Source organism: Nanorana parkeri, unplaced genomic scaffold (genome assembly GCF_000935625.1).
Source record: "Nanorana parkeri isolate BGI_ZX_2015 unplaced genomic scaffold, ASM93562v1 scaffold837, whole genome shotgun sequence".
Classification (NCBI taxonomy): domain Eukaryota; kingdom Metazoa; phylum Chordata; class Amphibia; order Anura; family Dicroglossidae; genus Nanorana; species Nanorana parkeri.
The window spans coordinates 478,590-501,194 of NW_017307105.1; the positions used below are offsets into that span (position 1 = coordinate 478,590).

Below are 22,605 nucleotides of genomic sequence, written 5' to 3' on the forward strand. Positions count from 1 at the left end.
ATTGTGGGTTAACCTAAAGTAATCACAAAGCTTTAAGTAGGGTACACACACACAGCAAATTTCTGCCGATTTAAGCAGGAATCAGGCAAAATTTGCTCCATGTCTACCCTATCATTAGATCGACCTTTGCCAAAAGAACATGTTAGAAAATTTTAGGCCGAATGGTGCTGACTGGCTGCAAGCACCTTTCTGGTATTCTGACGGGGAGCCATGGCTGCTGTCATAATACAGACCATACAGCAGCAGATTCGTCCATCCACACTGCTCAGCGTGGATACGGAAGTCTGTTATTTCCTTTGTTCAGCCTGCAAGTTAAAGAAAATATAAGTGTGTATAGTAGACATTAGTATGGTAGTAGTTATTAAGGCAATTGCTTTTGCTGCATAATGCATTTTTTTTTTTTTACATATACTTTCTTCTCTTTTCAGAAAAACTCAGATCAACCAGCGTTTGTAGAGGTTTCCAATCTCCACAACGGAATGTATATTTTTGAGTTGGTGGTCACTGATACTGCCAACCATCAGAGTTCAGCCACTGTCACAGTCACTGTGCTGACAAAGGAGCAGACTGAAGGTCAGTGTCCTCATTGTCTTACTGTCCGGTAGTACAAGTAGATCTTTAAAGAGCTCCATCACAAACAAAACTGCAGAAAAAATGTATCTTTTAATGCTTTCTTGCTGGGTGTTGAGGTGGCTAAAAATTTATATGGCAAGGCATGATGCTAAATGCACTAAAACATAGTTTTAGTTCACTGTAGGTAACTCAGACTGCCCTGAACTGCATGGGACACTTAGAGAGGCACAAGCCATCTCATTGCTGTTAAAAGTACTACAGAATAAGCTGATCCCACTGTTGGTCGTGCAAATGAGTGTGAGCTGTGCGTGCAGCTCTAACTGGCAGCATGGAAACTGGGGAGGGGGCTGTGTGTGCTGGACTGCAGATCTAACTGGCAGCATGGATACTGGGGAGGGGGCTGTGTGTGCTGGGCTGCAGATCTAACTGGCAGCATGGATACTGGGGAGGGGGCTGTGTGTGCTGGACTGCAGATCTAACTTGCGGCATGGATACTGGGGAGGGAGCTGTCTTTATGTAAATGTATGAATCTTCTATGTAAATGGTTAATGGTGTGTGTATCTTTAATGCTGTTCTTTAAAACCAGTAAAAAAGGGTTGCTGCCACTTGCATCCAGATTATGCCAGTTATGTTTATTACATTGTAGGTGTTTTTTGTTTACTAATCTGGGTGTGGCCTACAATCACATGATTTGCTGTGATGTTGACACTACATTGTTTATCACATTCCATTAAATCAAATATTATTTGGCCTCCTGGTGCCTTTTCTTGCCTTGCAATGATCTGGTTCCTATCAGCGTTTGTGTTCGTTTTCATGTTTGTATGATCTTACAGTAGATGCATATTTTCGCTTTGTGCTCCAGTTTCCTCCTATATGCATATAGTCCTACTAGTATATGACTTATTTTAGATTGTGGGGCCCATAAGAAATGGGGACTAATGAAAATAGTTCTATGATTTCTGTAAAGAACTATTCCTGCACTATATAAATGGATATAACAAATAATTGCATTTTTCATGTTTGGTTTTAGAGTACTGTCTTGCTCCTAAAAAAGTTGGTCGATGTCGTGGATCCTTTACGAGATGGTATTACAATTCAGATGTGAATGACTGTGAAGAGTTTGTGTTTGGAGGGTGCAAACCAAACAAGAACAACTATGTCCAACAAGAGGATTGTAGGCAGGCATGTGTCAATTTGTCTGGTGAGTCCATGGGTACTTGGTGTCTTAAAGCATAATTAAACTCTTGCATATATCTGCTGCTAGCAAGCAGTAGATATATGCAAAAACATAAAACAAAAATTACCATAAAGGTAATTGCTTACCTGCGTCACCTCCGCTCACCTCTGTCTGAAGATCTGAAGCTTCTCGAGCGGCCGTGAAGGATGATGGGGCGGGTGCATGAGCAGTAGAGATCTTATGTGTGGAGAGGAAGAGAGACAGTGTACGTTAATGCACGTAGCCGGGAGCATCGGACAGACACTGTGGGACACGGAAGACACAGCAGTCAGCGCTGGATCAGAGACCAGCACCAACGCTGGAGGGACTCCTGAAAACTACTGGAAGGAAGAAGATGATCGGATCAAAAGGCATCCATTTAAGGCAAGTCCCTAAAGCAGCATGGCGGGGAGAGGAAAATAATTGTGACTTTAATGTCCACTTTAAGCTAGATTTTTAACAACTGTCACTACTAGGAACACTTGGAAAGTATTCTGATTTGAAAAATGTATACTTTATATAATATAAAAACATACAAATTTGGGGTACATTCCACCCTGTACTACGACGCAACGCGTGGACACTGCATAGCAATACAGCACAATCGTGCTAATAAATTACATTCACCCAGCGGCGAGATGCCTGACATGTAGCACAAGACACGGGTCTTGAGCCCTCCGCGTCATTCATCACTCCGCTTTAGCCCGTACTGAATATGTGGTCCAAAGGATCCACTGCAAGATGCATTGCGGCGCAATGCCTGACTTGCAGTGCCAGAGCAAAAACACCCCAGTTCTGCACATCATACATGGCACCGTGACATGGCAAACTTAAATACATTGACCCTCAAAAAGCAACGAGTGTGATGGGGCAGGGAAGAGGGATAAGGGAGGGGAAAGAGTTCATAGGCCCGACGCTTTATTGAAGGACAAAGACCCAAAAGGGAGAGGAGGGGGACATTTTCTCAGACGTCTCTCGACCTCTTTGTAGTCCATAAGGTGATAGTCTCTGAGCAAACTGTGAACCAGTCTGCGAAAGTACTCAATGGACATCCCCAATAGGCTTCCTGGCACACTAAAAGGTGTCCTTGAAACGACACATCAACCGCCAGATGCCACTTATTTATTCTGTAAAATAGTCCATACATCGCCCCATAGTGAAAGTATTCAGATACAGTAGTACATAGAGTTCCCATATTTCCTCACAACACATTACTTTATTACACTGGAAAGGATCAATAAGGCTATACAAGTTTAACTTGGTGGTACCCAAAATTCCCAGGTTCCCCAAGCACTTAAAGGAAATCTGTACTAAAGTATGGAGGCTGCCATTGCCAAACTTCTTTTTTTCTTAAAATGACTTGCTTTCTAACTTTCATGTTTTTCTGCTAGATTTAGTACTTTAAGAGTCACTGACTTGAACCAGGTATGCAGATAAAAAGCTGACATCAGTTGGGACAGTACCATCACACGAGTGACTCCAACTACAGCAGTATATCTAGTTACACTATCGTGTTTTACAGTGTTTTGTAGGGAGTTCAGCATAGAACTCCACTCGCATGATGCCAAGTGTCCAAACTGGAGAACTTGTATAGAATAGGTCCGCTCACTGACCGTTTTTGGCATGCTGGTGGACAACTAGTAGTCTACACTTTGAGAACCACTGGTCAAAAAACTGATCAATATGGTTGATTTTCAGTGTAGTATTAATCAAGCCCACCCGGTACTATAGATACTGTCTACAGCTCATCCCCATCTGAGATTCCCAATATTTGTCAAGGTGAATGCCATTGAAATCTGCAAAGATACAGGCAGCTCGGAGCCTATGCGGTTCTCTGAACATAGGGCACTTAACAACCTGCATTACTACACACCTAAAATACATTTTTACATGTGGAAGTTGAGTGTATGCTCACATGCTACTCTATTCTGGGAGCAGCTTTGAAGGTCCCATCAGTGTAATTCAGCCTCTTCAAATCCAGGGAAATTTTTAGTTCGGATAAGTCATATGCACATTGTGTAATTACGCCTTTAGTAGTGCATCTACACTTTGTTAAACAGCTTTCCTGCTAGAAGAATGGAATCAAATATCATTGGTAATACACTGGTAATATGGTACTTAAAGCCTGACATGCGATCTTTATTTAAACCCATGTATACTTGTATGTTCTTATGGTTGGGTGAAATATATATAAATGTTGTGGGTGGTTTGTGTGGTGTGTTTTTTTTTGTTTTTAATGAAGGGAATCTGGGTTTATCTGCGTTTCTTTAAATTTCTTTTTCAGACCTTTCTAGCCAATAGCCTATAGTGCAAATCAGTTATACAGTAGGTTAAAGGTCAGTCTTCATGCAGTTCATGCATGTGTATGCTTGTGTATTTACCTGGTATTTCTGTCTACATAGTGTGTGGTGGGCACTGCCAACCTACCCAGTTCCGCTGTGCTGATGGCTGCTGTATTAATGGAGCTTTTGAGTGTGACGATACTCCTGACTGTGCTGATCATTCTGACGAGGCATCCTGTGATAAATGTAAGTATGTCTCATGGGAAATTTTAAATCTATCAGTTTTTTACGGAGTTGGACATTTCCTCTGCTTTGTTGCTCTGCAATCACCAGTCTTGGCTTAGAAACCATGCAGGTAAGCCAGAGATATAAAATTCTCCTTTAAATCGTACAACAGCATTCAGTGAAGGTGGTATCCCGGTGCTGTTAATTTTAAATCTGGAGAATCTTATTCTCACATTTGATGTGGTAGCTTTAACTCCAAGCAGAGTTGGTCCTGTAGGCTTACTTCTCCACATAGGTGAGCTGTTCATAGGAAGACTCTCTCAGTCCTCCAGTACAACATTTTTTTTCCCTAATGCTAATTGAGCAAAGGTTAGGCATCTGCTATAAACGTGCATTCTTGAGTATCTGGCAATCGTCAGTTTTGGAGCAGTAACTCAAGCATTATATTGTAATACCATAACTAGGTATGCACTGATACTGCTACTAGTATCTGTGCCGATACCGATTATTTGGGTGAGTACTCTTACTCGCCCAAATGCTCCTATATCTTCCCTGATACTGGAACTTCCAGTCAGAGGAAGATTTCCTCTGACCGGCAGTGCCGTAGGGGAACATGGAGCCAGCTTCCCGTGCGATCGGGAAGCTAGACGGCGAGTAATGACCTGCCTCCCGATAGGCTGGGAAGCTGGTTCGATGCTGATTGGCTGGAAAGCCTGGCCAAACACATCAGAAGCTGGCCAGACAACACGGAGCTAGCTTGTTAGGCAATCGGATTGCCTGGGAAACCGGCTCTATGGAAGCGAAAGCAGCGGTATCGGTACTTGGTATCAAAGAGTACCGAAGCAAGTATCGGTACTCGATACCGAAATACCGGTATCGGTGCAGCCCTAACCATAAGTCGGTTAACTAGCTTTTCAAAAATAAGCGTTAAACAAAGGCAGCCCACATTTGGTTTTTATTACAGGGTTCCATTAACTGTAAGCACCATATCTTTCTTATACTACTGTATTCAAGCCATCGAAAACAGCTTCCCTTGAAGCTGAGCTCAGGGAAGATATAAAAGACCAAAATTAAGGCGGCTCTGCATTCATGAATGCATCCCTAAATGTATTTTTAAATGCAAACACTAAGTACTTGACTTTTGCTTGGGGTCCGTCTCTTTTAGTCCCTGTACAGCACAGCTGGGAGAGGTAGAAGCAGTAAAAGGAGCCAATCAGTTGTGCTGCAGTGCAAGAATCATGCTGATAGGAAGCAATGGCAGAGAGATGAGCTCTCCTGTGTACTACTTCTACTTTCACTGCAGTCACAGAATGGGGTGGGGACGAGGCCTAAAAATATTACTGAAGTTCAACAGAGAAGTCGGGTCTCCTGCCCTGACAGATTGGGCTGAGCTATGTGGCAGGATTGTAAAAATCTTTGGGATGGATAGATGTACAAATGCTTTGGTAGGTAAAACCGCGCCTGTATATGTATTTCCTCTGTTTGTTTAGCTTGAAGTTAGGCTTTAGTTTGCAGTTGCAGCTCCATCAAGTGATCAGTCTGTTTGCTTCATGTTGTAACAGTCAACATACAGTTTACGCTCTTTATGATCCTCAGACACAACTTCAGTATACAGGTTGTCCTGGTGGATCTTCTTTATCTGGTATCGGTCAACACACTGTTCATTCTCTGTATGAGCCTAGGGCACAACTTCAGTATACAGGTTCTCCTGATGGATTTCCTTCATGTAGTAAGATTCGGCTCACTGTTCAGTCTTCGTATAAGCCTCAGGCACAACTTCAGTATACAGCTTCTCCTGGTGGATCTCCACTCAATTCCTCAGACAAAACCTGTTCACTATAGGCTCTATCTACAACATCTCTCACACACTGCTTCATTTTTCAGATTCCAAAAAGATTGTTCCTTCCCATGTAGCATTGTTCCTTCCCATGTAGTTCTTATCCACAATTTTACCTCCAGATACAGAAGCTTACGAAAATACTACCCTTTGGTTTTATACCAAGTCGTCTTGGTATAAAACATCAGTAAGCAATACAGATGCAGAATATTCCTTCAGAGCATCAAGGATAAAATGTCTGTATTGGAGAGCTACACTCTTATACCTGACCACTTTTTCTCCCTGATAATAGGTGATCCCTTTTTATTATGTGAATGTTATTTTAAATTTAATAGTGTTAAATTTCTGTGAACTTATTCCGCATTGTCTTTGATAACTGCAAAGATTGTTCATTGGTGAATATCTTTTTGCTTCCTTTTAACAATGAGAAATTACACAAGGAGACCCATGGTCTATTCAGTCCATTGTGCAAAGCTACTGTATGTAGGTCTGTTGCTGTCCTGGCGGGAAAGGGAAGAGTAAGACCCCGTTCACATTGAGTGATTTTATCGCGCGGTAATTCCGGCGATATCGCGGCAATTTACCGTGCGATATCGCTCTCCAATGCTTCAATGGGGCAAAGGGTCCTGCTGTCGTGTGTCGCTACAGCAGGACCCTTTTTTGGAGCGGATTTAGCTGCGATGCAAGCATTTGCGCGACATCGCGCAAAATCGCGCGATTTGCGAACCGCTCAATGTGAACGGTGTCTAAAGGAATGACCATTTACTTGCGATTTTAGTAGTCAACTTTTTTTTTATATATATTTTTTTTTATTTCTAGATGATAGAGATTTTAAGAAACTGCAGGAATTGGAAGTCCCCAATAGTAAAGGTATGTATTTGATATTTGTGCAAACATTAAGCTATTGGTAAGCATTCTTGCTGGAAACTTGTTTAAAGGAGAACTATATGGTAAGTGTTTTTCCCCATAGCTTTCCATTATGGGCCATGGGAGGACACAAACTAGCGTCCTCCCGTGACCCAAAGCTCAGTATACTGCAAGCTACAGCTCGTGGTATACTGAGCCCGCCGCAGCCGGGATGGATCCCGACATTACTGTCGAGATCCACCCAGCTGTGTGATTGACAGCTGGCTCTGCCTATCCAGAGGCAAAGCCAGCTGTACCCCCCTCCCCTGTCCGTTCCGCCAGTTTGCGCTGGAGGATCGGAGAGGGGGGGAATCCCTGCAGGGAGCTGTGAGTGACAGTCACGGCTCTTTGCAGGGACATGATCGAGAAGTGAGCGAGCAACGCTTTGTGTTCGCTTGCTTCCCGCTCTATTGAGCCGTCGTGAGACAGTTTCATTGTCACACGTCGGCTCAAACTATGAGGTTAAGTGAAAATCACTCGCCTCATAGTTCTCCTTTTAAATGCCTCCCTATTCTCTCCCCTAGAGAGACAGTACAGAGTCCACTCTACTTCTTACCAATCACTGAGATCACCAAGACTACTATGACAGACACCAGTGGTGTGCTGTCCCCTCTCTACGCATTGCCATTCACAGTGCACCGCCTTTGAGGATGATGCAGCTTAGAATGAGTGCATCAGAAGATGTGCTCACCCTTGGACAGGAAATTGTTAGGACTACAGAGCACTTCCCCCTTCTCCTTTTTCATCCTAACATAAGGATGCTTGTATTGTAGCCCACTGAGATGACAACTGATTACGTGGACTACAGCTGTATTGTAGTTCACAAAGAATTGACAACTGATAACATTTCAGAGGCACAGAGCACAAGAAGTTGTCAGTTGTCGGGATGAACAGCTATTTGCACTTATTTAATATACCAAAAACACTTTGGTGTATTTTAACGCAGTACACAATTCATCTAGTGTCACTTTGTGTGGCTTTTGATAAGCATGTAAAGACAGCACTTTTTAATCTATTTCTATCCTCCTACAGCCCGATGTGTAGAGTTGCCAGAGACTGGTTCATGTCGAGCTGCTTTTTCCCGCTGGTATTATGATCCTGTCGCCATGAAGTGCATGGGCTTTACTTATGGAGGATGTCAGGGAAATGGAAATAACTTTATGCATGAAACGGATTGTGAAGAATTCTGCAAAGGAGTCTCTGGTGAGTTTATATGAGGAAAACAATGATGACCAGTAGCCACCAGAGGCTCACATTGGACTGAGTAGAAATTGGGGCATTCACCGTGTGATATGAGGATAAAGAAATGTACTTGCAGGCACCTCAATGAACAGTTTCACTTTAAACACACTTGGCATCCATGGCCTTAAAAAAATGCCATATTCTGCAACTAAATTTGTTCTTCTGGGTAGTTGGCCCACCTATTATCTTTAAATATAGCTCTATAAAGGTTGACCAAGAAAAATCAGCCCCAATATGGCATACCTCCCACTCCTAACATGAGTGCATCACAGCCAATCAAGGTAAGCTGGCCGTGCAGTTAAGGCTGACGTGGCAAGCCCCCAATCACTCTAGTACAGGTGGCAAAGGTCACTACTAATAGCAGCCCCCACTACTTGTTTTTTCCCTGAAGTCTGAAGCCATCTTGGGGCTGGTTGTAAGAGGGCTCTGAAAACAACTAACTTCACGGTGCTAGAAGTCAACTGATGGAACAGCCTCCCATGTGTAATAAGGTCTGTTATGTTGAGGGGAAATGGGAGTTTTTATTTATTAGAGGTTGATTTGTTTTTATTATTGACATAACAAGCATAACAAAAAGCACTTCAGCACAGTGATGACCTGCATTTGAGTCAAAGAAAGGGATTTTACAGCAAGTACAAAAATCCCTTTTTCTCTATTATCCATCGAGGGACACAAGATTCAATAAACTACCATGGAAAGTCCAAAAGCAATACCCATTAAAAAAAGTCAAATCGCCTCAGGGTTTGTCTAAGTTGTTTGAATGGAAATGTCAGGTACATCCAACGCATTTTGGAGGAATTAGTCTCCCCCCTTCCTCAGGACATGAGCAACAATAAAGTAGTCAGAAAAAGCTACGTTTGTAGCCTGGATTAGCACTGATTGTCACCATGACCCTTTTTGCAGTGAGGACAGGATCTGTGGAACTATAACAAAAGCTAGTGTGACAGGATTTATAGGCCTTGGGTGCTAGCCTACGGTTTATTTTGACTAGTATCCATTCTACCTGAAGGTGTCGCTATATAACCCATGGCAGTTTATACATCCAGTATGGATGATGGAGAAATACCCTTTTCATATTACTCTGCACAGTACAGTTTTCTGTATGGTTACTATGCTATGAATGTATGGCGACAGCAGTTGGCCATTTTGGAAATGGTGTTCGAAGTTCAAAGGTAATGTATAGCAAATCTCTCAAATGCAAAATGCACCATAATAAGTTTGGACGGAAGTGTCCATGATGACTCCACTTTTTGTACGGTTTTGTTGCCATTTTCACTGCCATGCAAAAAAAGCACCACCTCCTAAAGTTTAAACCTGTATCTCCTATACAGAGACATTAATTGACTTTCCTAAGGCTGGACAGTATTGCAGTCTGTGCAGCTCCAGCTTTGTGTTTGTGTGTCAACATACCTTCCTTGTCTAATCTAATGTAACCTGATCTTAATTTCTTAGAGAACGATATTTTTGATACAAAAATGGGAGACCGGAGTGCTCAAGAAGATGAAGGCGGTTCAGGTGAGCTATAAGTACATAGTTGTACATTGACAACCACAAATGTCTTATGTGCATTCCTTGCTATGGCTTTGTCTATTAAAGGCCATTTCCAAGAAACTCCTTGTAGGTGGCGCTACCCCTACACTGCAAGGGTTCACTGTTACTAATGTGTAAGAAACCTGTGTAAAGGACTTTTATTTACCTGCCTCTAACCTTGGTTCCCGCAGCCTCTTCCTCTCTCCACTCTGGTGGTCAGAGGCCTGTTGCTGTCTTTGCGTCCCATGCAGGGCCCATATATCTGTAATATACATGAGGACACCTAGGGATAGGCCACAAGAGGGAGTGAGGAGGATTGACTGCCGGGAGCGCAGGGAAGCAAGTTCTCTACACTGGTCCCCCTGGCATTAACAAGCAGTTAACCCTTGCAGTGTGGGGTAGCCCCATTGCAAGGAGAGTTTTTTTTTTTTTTTTGCCCTGGAGATGGGCTTTAAATATTGTATTGTACCTATTATTATTTTTCATGTATTTAACATTGGCAGTGCTTTGCATAGAGCATGGGCTACTAACAACTCCCATGCCTCTGCTGACCTTGCCTGCTGTTGTGTGCAGAGTTTGATAGCAATGCACACATTAATGTCGTGCAGCCCCTTTAGTATTATCAACAGAGGATCCCATGAATGGTCGTCTTCACACCAGGCCCAGTGGTGCTTGTGTTATGTCGAATGCTTAATCCAAAATTCATGAGAATACATTAGATCTTTGTGTTATCAGAGTGTAACACATCTGTATGGTACAATATCAATATATAGTACATATCAGTGAACCTCACCCCCAGAAAATATCATATGCTGTGACATTTATACTAATGTACAGTAGTTGTAATCTTTAAAATCTGTCATCAGTTTAATAGAAGTTGTACTGTCAAATTTACATGGCGCTTTTCTTGCTTTAGTAATTGTATATTAGACCCTTCCTATCCCAGCAAATTATGGAGACTTCACAGTATCCCATTGAAAGTTGACTAGTGAAGAAAGTGCTTAAAGACACATTAATGAATTTACATCATGCTGATGCTTCTGAATACTATTACGCTGTTTGAAACAGGGGATATCCAATAAACTGTGCTTTTGGAACACAAAACTGCATGAATTGTCCTCATGTATCCATAATGACAGTATATGTGGGACAGGTGAGGGAAAAAGAGAAGACACCAGTTTGTGTATGAGCTGAGGTGTGGGTTACCCTGCAACTGCACTAGTCGGATAGCAATGATACATTTCTGGACACTGACTAGTACAGTTACAGGGTAACCCATAGACTACTACTTTTTAGCAAGGATACATTGGCTGAACATTACCAGTCTATGGGTCACCCTGTAACTGCACTATTCATTTAGGAATGATGTATTGGCTGAACACTACTAGTCCTATATTCATTAAAATACAAAAAAGTTTATTTACGTGTAAGGGCAACTCTAGAAAGACCAGCCCACCTCCATCCCAACGCCATTGCCTGCTCCTAAGAGCGCCACTTCAAAATTCAGTAATCCAAGTAAACTGACCACAAACAAAATGTCCGGGTTCAGAGACTTTCTTAAATCCGTACATTATGACCTGGGCTAGGGCATTAAGAACACTGTTTCGCTGTTGCAGCTTATTCTCTCTCTTAAAGCACTTGCATGATTTCAAATCATTCTAAATATAGTCTTTCCTAAAGTGATGGATCAAACTTAGTGTGTCTAAAATGTATGGTATTCTGTGTCTAAGTGGGTGTCAAGCTAATATATATATATTGTGGGTGTTTTCCCCTTAGGTTCTGTTGAAGTGGGTGTTGCAGTGTTTCTGGGGATCTGTATTCTGGTTGTACTAGCTGTGATTGGATACTGTTATCTGAAGAAGAAGAAGAAGAATAGTAGTAGTAGTAGACGGCAGCCTACTGTGAACAGCACCGTCGTCTCCACTACTGAAGACACGGAGCACCTTGTATATAATCGCACCACCAAACCTGTGTGAGTGGTCCATGCCCCCACCCAAGTGAGCTCTGACCTAGGTTATAGACTACTTCAACACTCCATACTGTGCTCTACTGCACATAAGACTTAGATGCACACAGCCAATAGCCAGTGTGGGCTGGCAGCATTTAAAAAGAAGACTACATATGTGTACAGAAATTGATTTTCTGGTGGATTGGAGTCTCCCAATTTTTATTTTATTTTTTTCTCCTTATTTAGTTTTTAAAGATAATGTAGATAAATATTGTTTTTGATGAAAATGTTTTGTTTGGATTTTTTATTTTTTTTTTTATACACAAGAAAATTTTGGTTTCTTACTTAAAAGGTTTAAAATTTGTCTTGCTTGTGAACTGAGCAAGTTGGTTCATTCCAATTGGTGAGTTTACTATTCCAATGCCCACGTTTTATGAGCCAGCATTTGCCTACTGTGGAAACACTAATATTCTCTTGTTTAAGCAAATGTTTGTTGCAGAATTCAGGACCTTCGGTGTTCACGTCACCTCACCCGTATGTTCAAAATTTGATGCCATTTAATTCCTAGAATTAGATGTTTTGTTACTCAGTCCATATTAACATGCTTTTGTTTATTTCAGAGCAAGGTCTTGGTAAAGGCTAAGGGCACATTTGATGCCATTCTCTTTTTCAGGACCCCTGAAATAATGGAGGAACAAGGTTGTAGACTAGTGTTGGCCAAGACCTTCACTGTGTAGCCTGTCCAACACCACATAGGCTTTGTCTGCGATCTTCATGATTCTGCAAAGAAGTACCCATGCATGCTTCTCATGATGGGAAGGCCATCCATTAGCCTGTCATGCTGTGGCTGGGCTTTCCATTGAAGTGAATGAAGTCTGAGACACGCATGCACAGGTAGCATTTTGAGGCCTTCTGAAGATTTTGGGCAGGTGTTGTTCCCGGCAGGCCGCACAATGAATGCCACGCAGCAGAAAAGGATAAGTGCATTAGATATGTACTTCTCCTTTTTATATATGGTAAAGTTTTTTGAACCAGACAGACAAGGTTATGCTTTAACTGACATGACATATATGTCTATAATCACAACTAGGCATTTTCAGATGTTTTCCTTCTGCCTGGGCCTGTATTTTAGAAGAACCCCTCACTGGATTATTGTATGAATTTGGATTGCTCAGTATATAAGCAAGTGTAGAGCAAAGATTTGCACTTGCACCAGAGATGCCTTAAACCCCTACACCTTTTCTTGGCACTCAGTCTCTTTATCCAATACAAAATTATTTTGTAGCTCTAAAACTTTGAAAGTTCCAACTAGGGATTGTGTCATTTCTGCACTGTGGTTCTTATGCCTTTAAACCCAGACACTGTAGTTAAGATGTATGCAAATCAAAATAATCTTTTTGTTTTCCTTTTTGGTGTGTTCAATATACCACCTGAAAGCGTTGTTATATCTGTATGATATGTGGAAAAAAAAAACCTGTTCCTCCCAGAAATCCAATAACTTGTGCTGACAACAGCTGGCATTGTTCCCAGCCATCTCTCTGTACTACATAGCACCTCCCCATGTTATAAAGGGGGGGAGGGGGGGGAAAGTGTTTTGCATTCCTACACACTTCTTGTCCTAGGGTAACAATGCTGTCCCTCAAAGTACGGTGAGTGAATGTTGTCACCCTAAGACAGGAAGTGCTGCTGGCGCAATCACCAGGTGACAAAGAAAATCCAATTCAGCCGCCATATCTTAAGTTTGTATTACATTTCTGTTCTTGAGTGTCGATAGGTGTCGCGTCTCTATTTTGATTGATCTCTTGGAATAAATACAGAATGTAAGGGTAGAGTCTGATTTTTGCCATTCTTGTAAACCAAAGCATAATGGTAATGGCAATAATGGATCACGTAGCCACCAAAGACTAGGGCCGGAGTTTGGACACCCCTGTTGTATACAGTATAAAGTTTCACACTGAATTGGAATGTCGTGTTGGGAGAACTTTTCTTCTCTTTTTTACATTAGTGGTTTGCTTGCACTGGCAAAGCATGTATCAATATGCTAGAGATGAATGTGGCTGTCCTCTTACCCTTATGTTGAAGTCTGTCATATGTATAATATTATGCCTGAACTATTTAAGTGCTGCTGAAATGTTGGGAAAAAAAAGGTACGTTGTGTATTGCTCTTTGTTCTCCTCTTGATGTCTTTTTAACACTAAAGTATTGTTCCATCCTGTTTAAAGCAATGGAATAAAATGGAGGATCTTTTCATTGTATTGGGCAACGTTTGTGTGTAGTTTTTTGTAAAAAAAAAATTCCCCCCCCCCCTAAATTACATCGGTCATTGAAGTAATATCTGACTCTTGTTCCTGGATGTTGCAGTGGGCCCAGGTGAGTGGTGTAGCCTATGGGTGATTAAAACTTTTTTACATTTTATTTCTTTAGATGTATTTACATTTATATGCAAAATGTTGTATGTGCATATATTTCATTGTCTGTTGTGCCCTTGCACCCATATTGGCTCCATCCTATTCAATATTTACATTTAGAGGGACTTTACTCTTATCTTTTGAAATTACAACAAATACACCTTTTTAGGAAAGTTTTTAGTAATGACAAACTACAAACACTTCTAGATAATTGCAGGCTTTGTATTCTTTGCATACCTTTTTTTCATTTCCTCTCCATTCTTCTCACAGTGGCCATTCTTACCAAGGGCAAAGTAATTCCCTTTACTTCCTGGAACTATGGCACATGTGACTAGTACATGTGACCCACCCATGCACATCATCTCAGGGGAGGAAAATATCTTGTGTGAGATTACAGATGAGATTTTCAAGCAATGCTCTGCTGATGTTATCTTCCCAGGATGCAACACTTGGGCACGTTACATCACTAATGCCCAAGAGGACTAGGAAGTGTTAAAACAATAATTGGAAGTAAAAGAACAATGTTTAATGCATGTAAGATGATTTCATATGTGCAAGCAGACTGATTTAGTTTTTTTGTGAAAATGGGTAAAGGTTTGCTTTAACACTAAATCCCAGGAAGTGAGATTGCGAGCTAGCTTGGTCTCCCTCTTACGTGATTGCTGTATTTAGCAGTGTCTGTGGATTTGGCTGCTAAGCAGACAATGCCACAAGTCTGAATGGCGGGGCTATCGCTGTTTTACATTTTTCCATCAATAACTCTGTTCCTTGCTGTGCTACTCAGGGCATATTGTGTCCTCAACAAAGTCACAGCAGGCTCCACAGTTAATTGACAGCATATTCACTTATATCTGGCACAAACTATAATGCATCAAAGTAAGCTGGTTGGCAGTAACTATAGTTTCATTGCTGGAACAATAAAAATCCAATCAGATGGTGGATTAGTCTGCTGACTGGCTGTGCTGTATAGTTATGGCACCAACATCTCTAGTAACTTGTAGACTTGTGCGCCGTCAAAAAATGTGTTTCGTTCCGTTTCCTAATATCCATTATTTCGTAATTCGTATCTGAAACTCAATTCGGATTCATACGAAATACGGATTTTCGTTAGTTTCGGCACATTTTTGTAACTTTACGAACATTCGTTATGATGAAGTTAAAAAGCAAAAATACCTTTGTTAATATTGGAGTCTATGTGGTAGTTTGTTTTTTTTATCCGAAATACGGATTCCGTATCCGAATTTCATATTTCGGACTTAAAAAAAAAAAAAAACTACCATCAACTCCAATATAAATGTACTTTGCTTTTTAACTTCAATATAACGATTGTTCGTAATGGAACGAAACTACGTCAACGGAATTTCGTATTTCCTGCCTGTGTATTGTAATGCAACTCAGCAGCAGCGGATCCGTATTTCGGATTAAAAAAAAAAAAATCTTGTCATGTTGTTCAACCTCATTTACAGGGGTAATATTAGTTCCTGTTTCAAAGAAATTCGGATCCGAAATTCGTAACGGAATTTCGTATTTCGGATATAAATTCGGAAACTGCAATTCGGATTTCGTATGCTTACGAATTTCAGGAAAATTCGTACGAATTTCGATTCGTAACGAAACGAATCGCACATGTCTAGTAACTTGTGGCAGCACTGGCAGATCTTGACACATGAGCAAACAGTGTTAGACCAGCAGATAGTTAGGTAACCACTTTCTTCCACCAATGTAACAGGTTGCTAAATGATCAATAGGATAAGGCACTTTAAAATAGTTACTGCATAGCTCCAGGGCAGGACCTGGACTTGCACAGTTACATAGGTTGAAAAAAAAGGACACGCCAATCGGGCTTAACCTATAGAGGGGGGAAGCCTAAACAGAATGCTAGGCCCACAATTACCCCCTGTTGATCCAGAGGAAGGCAAAAAAAAGCATGGTTCAATTTTTAATAAGGAAATCGGATATTCCCTGTAATTGACCACCAATATAAGGGGGCCAATATAAACTACCCCTTGTCATTGATGGTCAATTACAGAAATTGGCAGTCCCCATCGGCCTATAGATCGATGGGTTCAGTAATGGTTTACAGATTTCCAGCAAAAGCGATGTCAGTCGCCATGTTCCTGCAGTCACAATGTACTATATATTTTGTCCTTGGCAGTGCTGCCAGCATGTTGCTAATTCAAAACTGTCAAATGCATAGCTCCATGGTGGCACTATACCGACAGAGCAGTGCATCAGTCAAGTGGGAAAACATTACAGGGCCTCCGTGTCTTTAAGGCTAGATTTACATTGTCCTGTGTGCTTGCATCACATATACTAACACATGTGTAGGTGTGACTAGGCACATAGTTTCCGTTTTTGTCTTTCACACTATTCAGCAACACCTAGATATGAACTAGACACGTAGGGAAGAATGGAATTTCTACTTGACATTCACTTGCAGGCAGCAAAATGCAAGAGTTTTGCTGCATCCAAATAAAAAAATGTAACATGACAAGTCTGAATTGGCCAAGACCCTATCTCCAGCACTGACCCCTAAAGATGGTGCTCCTCCTCCAGTCTGAAAGACACAGCACATTATTCAATCCTTTTCCTGTGAGCCTAGGGTATTGGAAACTTGCCCCGGGGGTGCATGTAACATTTAGGATCAAACAAAAAGATACCTTGTCGCACTCCTTACTGGAAAAACCCAAAGTTGAATGAGGGGGGGTGCTTGTAGTGACCTGCGGATGGTGGCGCCACACAGTATAAAGATGAATAAATGTCACCAGCACACCACCAGTATTGCAGTCCAAAGAGTTTGTTCATTGGAATGTCATGTCACCAAAACTAGAGATTTTGGAGCCACACAGGGTCCCCTTCATCCCCGAAATCGCTAGTTTTGGTGATATGACGTTCCAATAAACAAACTCTTTGGACTGCAATACTGGTGGTGTGCTGGTGACATTTATTCATCTGAACTTCATACCTGAAGCAGTTTTGTTTTGTTACCCATGACAGAGTGTCTTTAAAAAGTCCACAACAAGCCTTAGTACACCATTACCTTTCTTCCTGTTATGCAAGCTGCAAAGTTCCTTTCTAATGCATACATGTATGACTAATTGCAGACCACTTTTTACACATCAATCTCTCTTTACTTCACCACTGCAGCAGCCCTTGAATGTCAAAGTGGAGAGAATCTCCCCTGTAAAATAGAAACCTCATTTGGAAATGCAAGTAGCAGTGTTTACACGTGCACATGTACAGAAGTTTCGCATTCGGAACATACGCCAAATGCCACACACGCAGAGGGGGGGGGGGGTGTGCTTGTAGTGACCTGCGGATGGTGCTGCCATACAGCATAAAGATGAATAAATGTCACCAGCACACAATTGCTGAGCCTGATGAAGGGGACCCTGTGTGGCCCCGAAAGCGCTGGTTTTGGTGACATGATGTTCCAATAAACGAACTCTTTGGACTGCAATACTGGTTGTGTGCTGGTGACATTTATTCATCTTTAACATTTAGGATCGGCCCTGGGGCTGAGGACAGAGAAAGAGGACCTGTAAAAATAGGTATGTACAAAAAATGTTTTACTTATTTATTTTATTTTTTTATGGGTATGGTGGTGCTACAAATTGGAAAAAGGGGTTCAGATTGAGGGGAGAGCTGGAATTGGGCTTTAACAGAATAGTACTGAAAGCAATAACACGCAGAAAGCAAGGTTCAGGGTTGTCGCTGCAATGTCAATAGCAGGGCTATTGTAGAGAAATATTCAATGTTTCAGAAAAATTGGGATGACCTGAGCCCATTGGCTGACTGGACAGACTTAATTAATTCAGATAACCAGCAAGAATAAACTAGTAGCTGCCTATTAAAGAATAATTTAATATTGATAGTTTTGATCCAGCAGATCCTACAGTACGGTAAGTGAAATTGAGTAGGGGTGGCAGATGTGGACAAATGTGTTGTATCCTTCCACAAAAAAACAGAAGAACCCCCAATGTTCTCTGAAATAACTTGAAACTGACCAACGTAATTGGCAACCATCATTGTTTATTCCATATTTAATAACCATCAGACTTGGGTTTTGATTTCAGCAGAATATTTTAACCTCCCTGGCGGTATTCCCGAGTGTGGCTCGGGGTTAAATTTCCTAGCTAGGAGCGGTAACCCCGAGCCACACTCGGGAAACTACAATGTAAAACAACATATTTGCTTGAAAAACAATGTACCGCTTTTGGTACCTAAAATCCTGAATAATCATACCGCCAGGGAGGTTAAATTATAAATGATATGAAAATGGCATGGACAAAATTGTTGGGGCCTTTTGCCTCCTAAGGTTGTGCAACTAAATATTATGTATCGCTGTGAATAAGCAAACTCTCAGTAGTTTGGCCCACTCTTCTTCAGTAAACTATTTCAGATGAATCCAGTGTGAAGGCTTCCTTTTCCAGACTTCATGTTTCAGCTCTTTCCATAGATGTTGTGTAATAGGATTCAGATCAGCTCATCGAAGGCCATTCTAGAATAGTCTAATGTTTTGTTCCTAGCTGCTCTTGGGTGCTTTTAGATTTATTATCCTTTTTGGAGGACCCATGACCTGCAACTGAGACAGAGCTTTCTGACACTGGCCAGTATGTTTAGCACCACAATTCCTTGATAGTATTGAGATTTCATTCTGCACAGAATCAAGGCACCTGGGTCAGATGTAGCAAAGCAACCCGAAACATAACTGGTCTTCCAAGTTGCGCAGTAGGTATTCTCTTTGGTAGGTAGCTTTTTTTAAAAGCTTGATTGGAAACTTGCTAAAAGCTCCAGTTTTGCCCTAAGGACATTTTCCCAGAAGCATTGTAGTGGTGTCTATATGCATTTTAGTAAATTCCAGTCTGCCTTCGCTTCCCCGCCCCACCGTCACTCAAAAAGCATTGGATGGTGCAATCAGATAATGACCCATGGATCCTTTAAGGTCCCATGAATCTTAAACTACTTATTAATATTTGCAGCTGTAGTTACAGAAACATCCAGCTGCTTAGAGATGATACCAAAACCCAGAGTGACTACTTTTCTACATTTTAATAGGCTAACTGACTGATTACAAATCTGACCAAGCCATTATAGAATATCTTTGTGGAATAAGCAATAATGAATTCCTTTTCACAATTCTTTTCTATGTCGCTCAAGACAGGCAGGTATACATGGTACAATTGCTTTTAAGGTAATCACTTTTCAGGAGGAATTAAAGAGCTGTCGGGTTACCCATAAATTTGGTCACCCCTGGAGCCTGCTTGGGCTGGCCCCTTAAATTGTTTTGTGCACAATGTCAATTCTCCTGTAGGTGGCGGCATAATCCATGGTATAGACCAGTGTTAGCAAACCTTGGCACTCCAGCTGTTTTGGAACTACAAGTCCCATGAGGCATTGCAAGGCTCTGACAGCCACAGACATAACTCCCAGAGGCAGATGCATATTGGGATTTGTAGTTTTGGCACAGCTGGAGTGCCAAGGTTCGCCACCACTGGTATAGACTTTACTGCGTCCCTAAATTAAAGATGGAGAAACATTAATGGTTTGTAAAGAGACACAGTCACTGTCCAGACAGAGCAAAGTGAAAGTACCTACAGATAGCCCACCACCCAGGTTTTTATACATACTGAGCTTGCTTGTAGTCTACCTACTGCAGCATCCCAACCTGTCTAAGTCCTGATGTTGGCTGGTGTAGAGCTAGACAGGGAATCCATGTCACAGCACTGAATTGGCAAAGTGAATGTGTTTCTTTTAATACTAATAAAAAGCTACCCCATGACCTGGAAGGGTAATTTAATTCTGTAACGGGAAACATTGCTCACTGCCACTTCTTTTGTTCTGTAAGCGGCTATAATTCTGTATATATGAACTTTGTACAGTAGCACTTCTTTTGTTCTGTATGCTTGGTGTAATTCTTGTATCTGTTGTTCTCTATTGCCTCGACAGTACAACTCCTCTTGCTTCCTGATAATATAAAAATATGAAAATAATCCCTATCACAATGTACTGTGACAGGCTCTCCAGCACCTGTATGGCCTGGGGCTGCAAGTATCTAATATATTGTTTAAATATTAGGACAGTCCTGCTGGAACCAGAACATGTAGGAGGTATGCAGTACCAAGTTGAATCAATGTCGATAATGATTCTCTTTATACTCTTTCCCAAGGGTCAAGTAGCTTTTCCAATGCATGGAGTTATTTTAGTTGTAACTGTACTGCTAGTGAACACAACACCCTTTGTTCTATTTCATAGGTACAACTTTGGATACATATGATGTAATAAACACTTCTGGGCTATAGATCTTTGTTCATCTACTATTCCTGGTTTACTAGCTAGAGATCTTTATTCATCTACTGTTCCAGTTTTGCTGGCAAGTGTCTTTGAACACTGGAATGGCAGTTGTCAGCATCTAGTAATGATAGCAAGAGGAAGTTAGGCCTTGGTAAATAAGAGGGGTGCATAGAAGCAGCTTTACTGTGTTTATAAAGGTAACATGAGGCATTTTGTAGGGTCTGCTCTTAGACAGACAGCACTTGTCAAAAATGAAGCACAGGTTCCCGTTTAGGCTTAGTATGCACAGATCTTGTTCCTAACATCCAGTGAAAGCTCCCAATTCGATTGGCCACCAAGTGCACACCCCATGTGCCTCCGATCTGGTCACATCGGTTGTTCCTCTTCAGAAGCTTTGAAGGGTTTCTGTATGGGATCTCGTGGTAGCAGGATCTCCTGGAGTCGGATTAAAGTTGGGCAGTCAGCAGGAAAGTTGTTGTTCTGGAAATAAAGAATGGCTATTAACTGGGAAGTTTTTAGCATTCTGTGCTAGTCGGCATGCTGGAAATTTTACAATTGCAATGTTCAGACACATTTGTCCTCATTTATCAATGACTTTGTGCTTTCCTAAGTAATCAGATTCTTCATTTCAGTTCCCCATTCTTCAAAGGGGGAAGGAAAGGATAAGTAAATTGACCTTTATGGGCACCAAAGACTGCCAGTCAGGTGCATAATACATGAGGAGGACTGTGTGTTTTCCTAGTGGTTATACACAGTTCTGTACATGCAATGGGTTCTTCAGATTTGAATGGAGAGAGTATTCCTAGTAGGGGTAAACAGCTGAGCACTTACAGGTGAAACTCGAATAATTAGAATATCGTGCAAAAGTAATTGCTGCAAAAGGGGCCCAAACCAAGTACTGAGTACATATGCATGCTTGTACTTTTCAGAGGTCCGATATTGTTCTATGTACAATCCTTGTTTTATTGATTGCATGTAATAATCCACTTTTCTGAGGTTGTGGATTTGGGGTTCTTGGGGTTTTCATGAGCTGTAAGCCATAATCATCACAATTATGACAAATCACGGCTTGAACTATCTTGCTTTGCATGTAATGAGTCTATCTCATATATTAGTTTCACCTTTTAAGTTGCATTAGTGAAATAAATAAACTTTGCACGATATTCTAATTATTCGAGTTTCACCTGTATGAGATTGGGAAGTGCTGAACATTTTCTGAAATATTAGATAATCTTTCCCTTCTCAGAGGAAAGCGGTGTGAAGCCCAGAGTAGATGGGCTTTGGGCTTGTGTCAATGGCATCAGTTTGACATCCATTTGAGATGCTTCTGAGATTCAGATTTCACTGACGTGCATTTGAGCTGCAGTTAAACTCCTTACCTGCATTTGACCTGCTTCGAGCGGGTTTTGAATCTCCATAGACTTGTATGAGAATGCAGAACCCTTTTTAAGTGAACAAAGGCCCTAAATGAAGCCACCTGGTCTTTTCAATAACCCTATGGATGTATTGCCCCTAAGAATATTTATTTCTTTATCAGGATGCAGTGAATAGACTAATAAAAAAACAGCCATGGCCTGAATGCTGCATCTATTGTGACTGCTGCTGTTCAACACTCTGCCACCCAACTGCTAAGTGTACTGGCTCAGTTCATGCTTTCCAGACTTACCTTTAAAGGCACAGGCTCCAGGACTGTTCTTGGCTTCATGTCCTAGTGACTCATGGTTTTGAACATGTATACCCAACAGGAGATCAGAAATTTTAGACATTCACAGTGTCCGCATGATAATCCTGGAACCACCACCTTCATAAGTCATCTTAGCAATGATAGCTCTCATATTTAAAGCCTCACAGGTCCACTTAAAGACATTTTAACCCTGTAACCTTCATTGTAGAAGCTGTACTTGGTAAAGACAAGCAGAGGACACTGGTATTGCCTCTGGTCTCCCTGGAGCTGATGTTTTCCACATTGAGTTAATATGCCTTGGTTTGCAATGTGTCTCTGTGTGGGGCAGCCATCTTAGTAGATGAGTAGGGCTTTGCTTCCCCTTGTCATAAATGCCCCTCTAATTACTGGTGGTATGATAACTGTTGGATGGAGATTCAAAAAGCAGCAGGAGAGGCTATAAAAGCACAAATCCACAGGA

At 41.4% G+C, this 22,605-nt stretch overlaps 2 protein-coding genes across 2 annotated transcripts in view; one reads left to right on the forward strand and one right to left on the reverse strand.

The window, feature by feature from the left end:
• Positions 1-11,939, forward strand: part of SPINT1 (serine peptidase inhibitor, Kunitz type 1) — a 38,538-nt gene extending 26,599 nt beyond the window's left edge. The window contains exons 3-10 of the mRNA XM_018565359.1: positions 429-573; positions 1,604-1,786; positions 2,567-2,581; positions 4,192-4,317; positions 6,953-7,003; positions 8,072-8,242; positions 9,734-9,796; positions 11,588-11,939. Of these exons, the coding sequence (XP_018420861.1) occupies positions 429-573; positions 1,604-1,786; positions 2,567-2,581; positions 4,192-4,317; positions 6,953-7,003; positions 8,072-8,242; positions 9,734-9,796; positions 11,588-11,787 (954 nt within the window). The 3' untranslated portion in view covers positions 11,788-11,939. The remainder of the gene's footprint in view (positions 1-428; positions 574-1,603; positions 1,787-2,566; positions 2,582-4,191; positions 4,318-6,952; positions 7,004-8,071; positions 8,243-9,733; positions 9,797-11,587) is intronic.
• An 8,885-nt stretch (positions 11,940-20,824) lies between these two features.
• The window catches only part of LRRC71 (leucine rich repeat containing 71), a 28,081-nt gene continuing 26,300 nt past the window's right edge, over positions 20,825-22,605 (reverse strand). Inside the window, exon 17 of the mRNA XM_018565370.1 lies at positions 20,825-20,941. Within this exon, the coding sequence (XP_018420872.1) occupies positions 20,828-20,941 (114 nt within the window). The 3' untranslated portion in view covers positions 20,825-20,827. The remainder of the gene's footprint in view (positions 20,942-22,605) is intronic.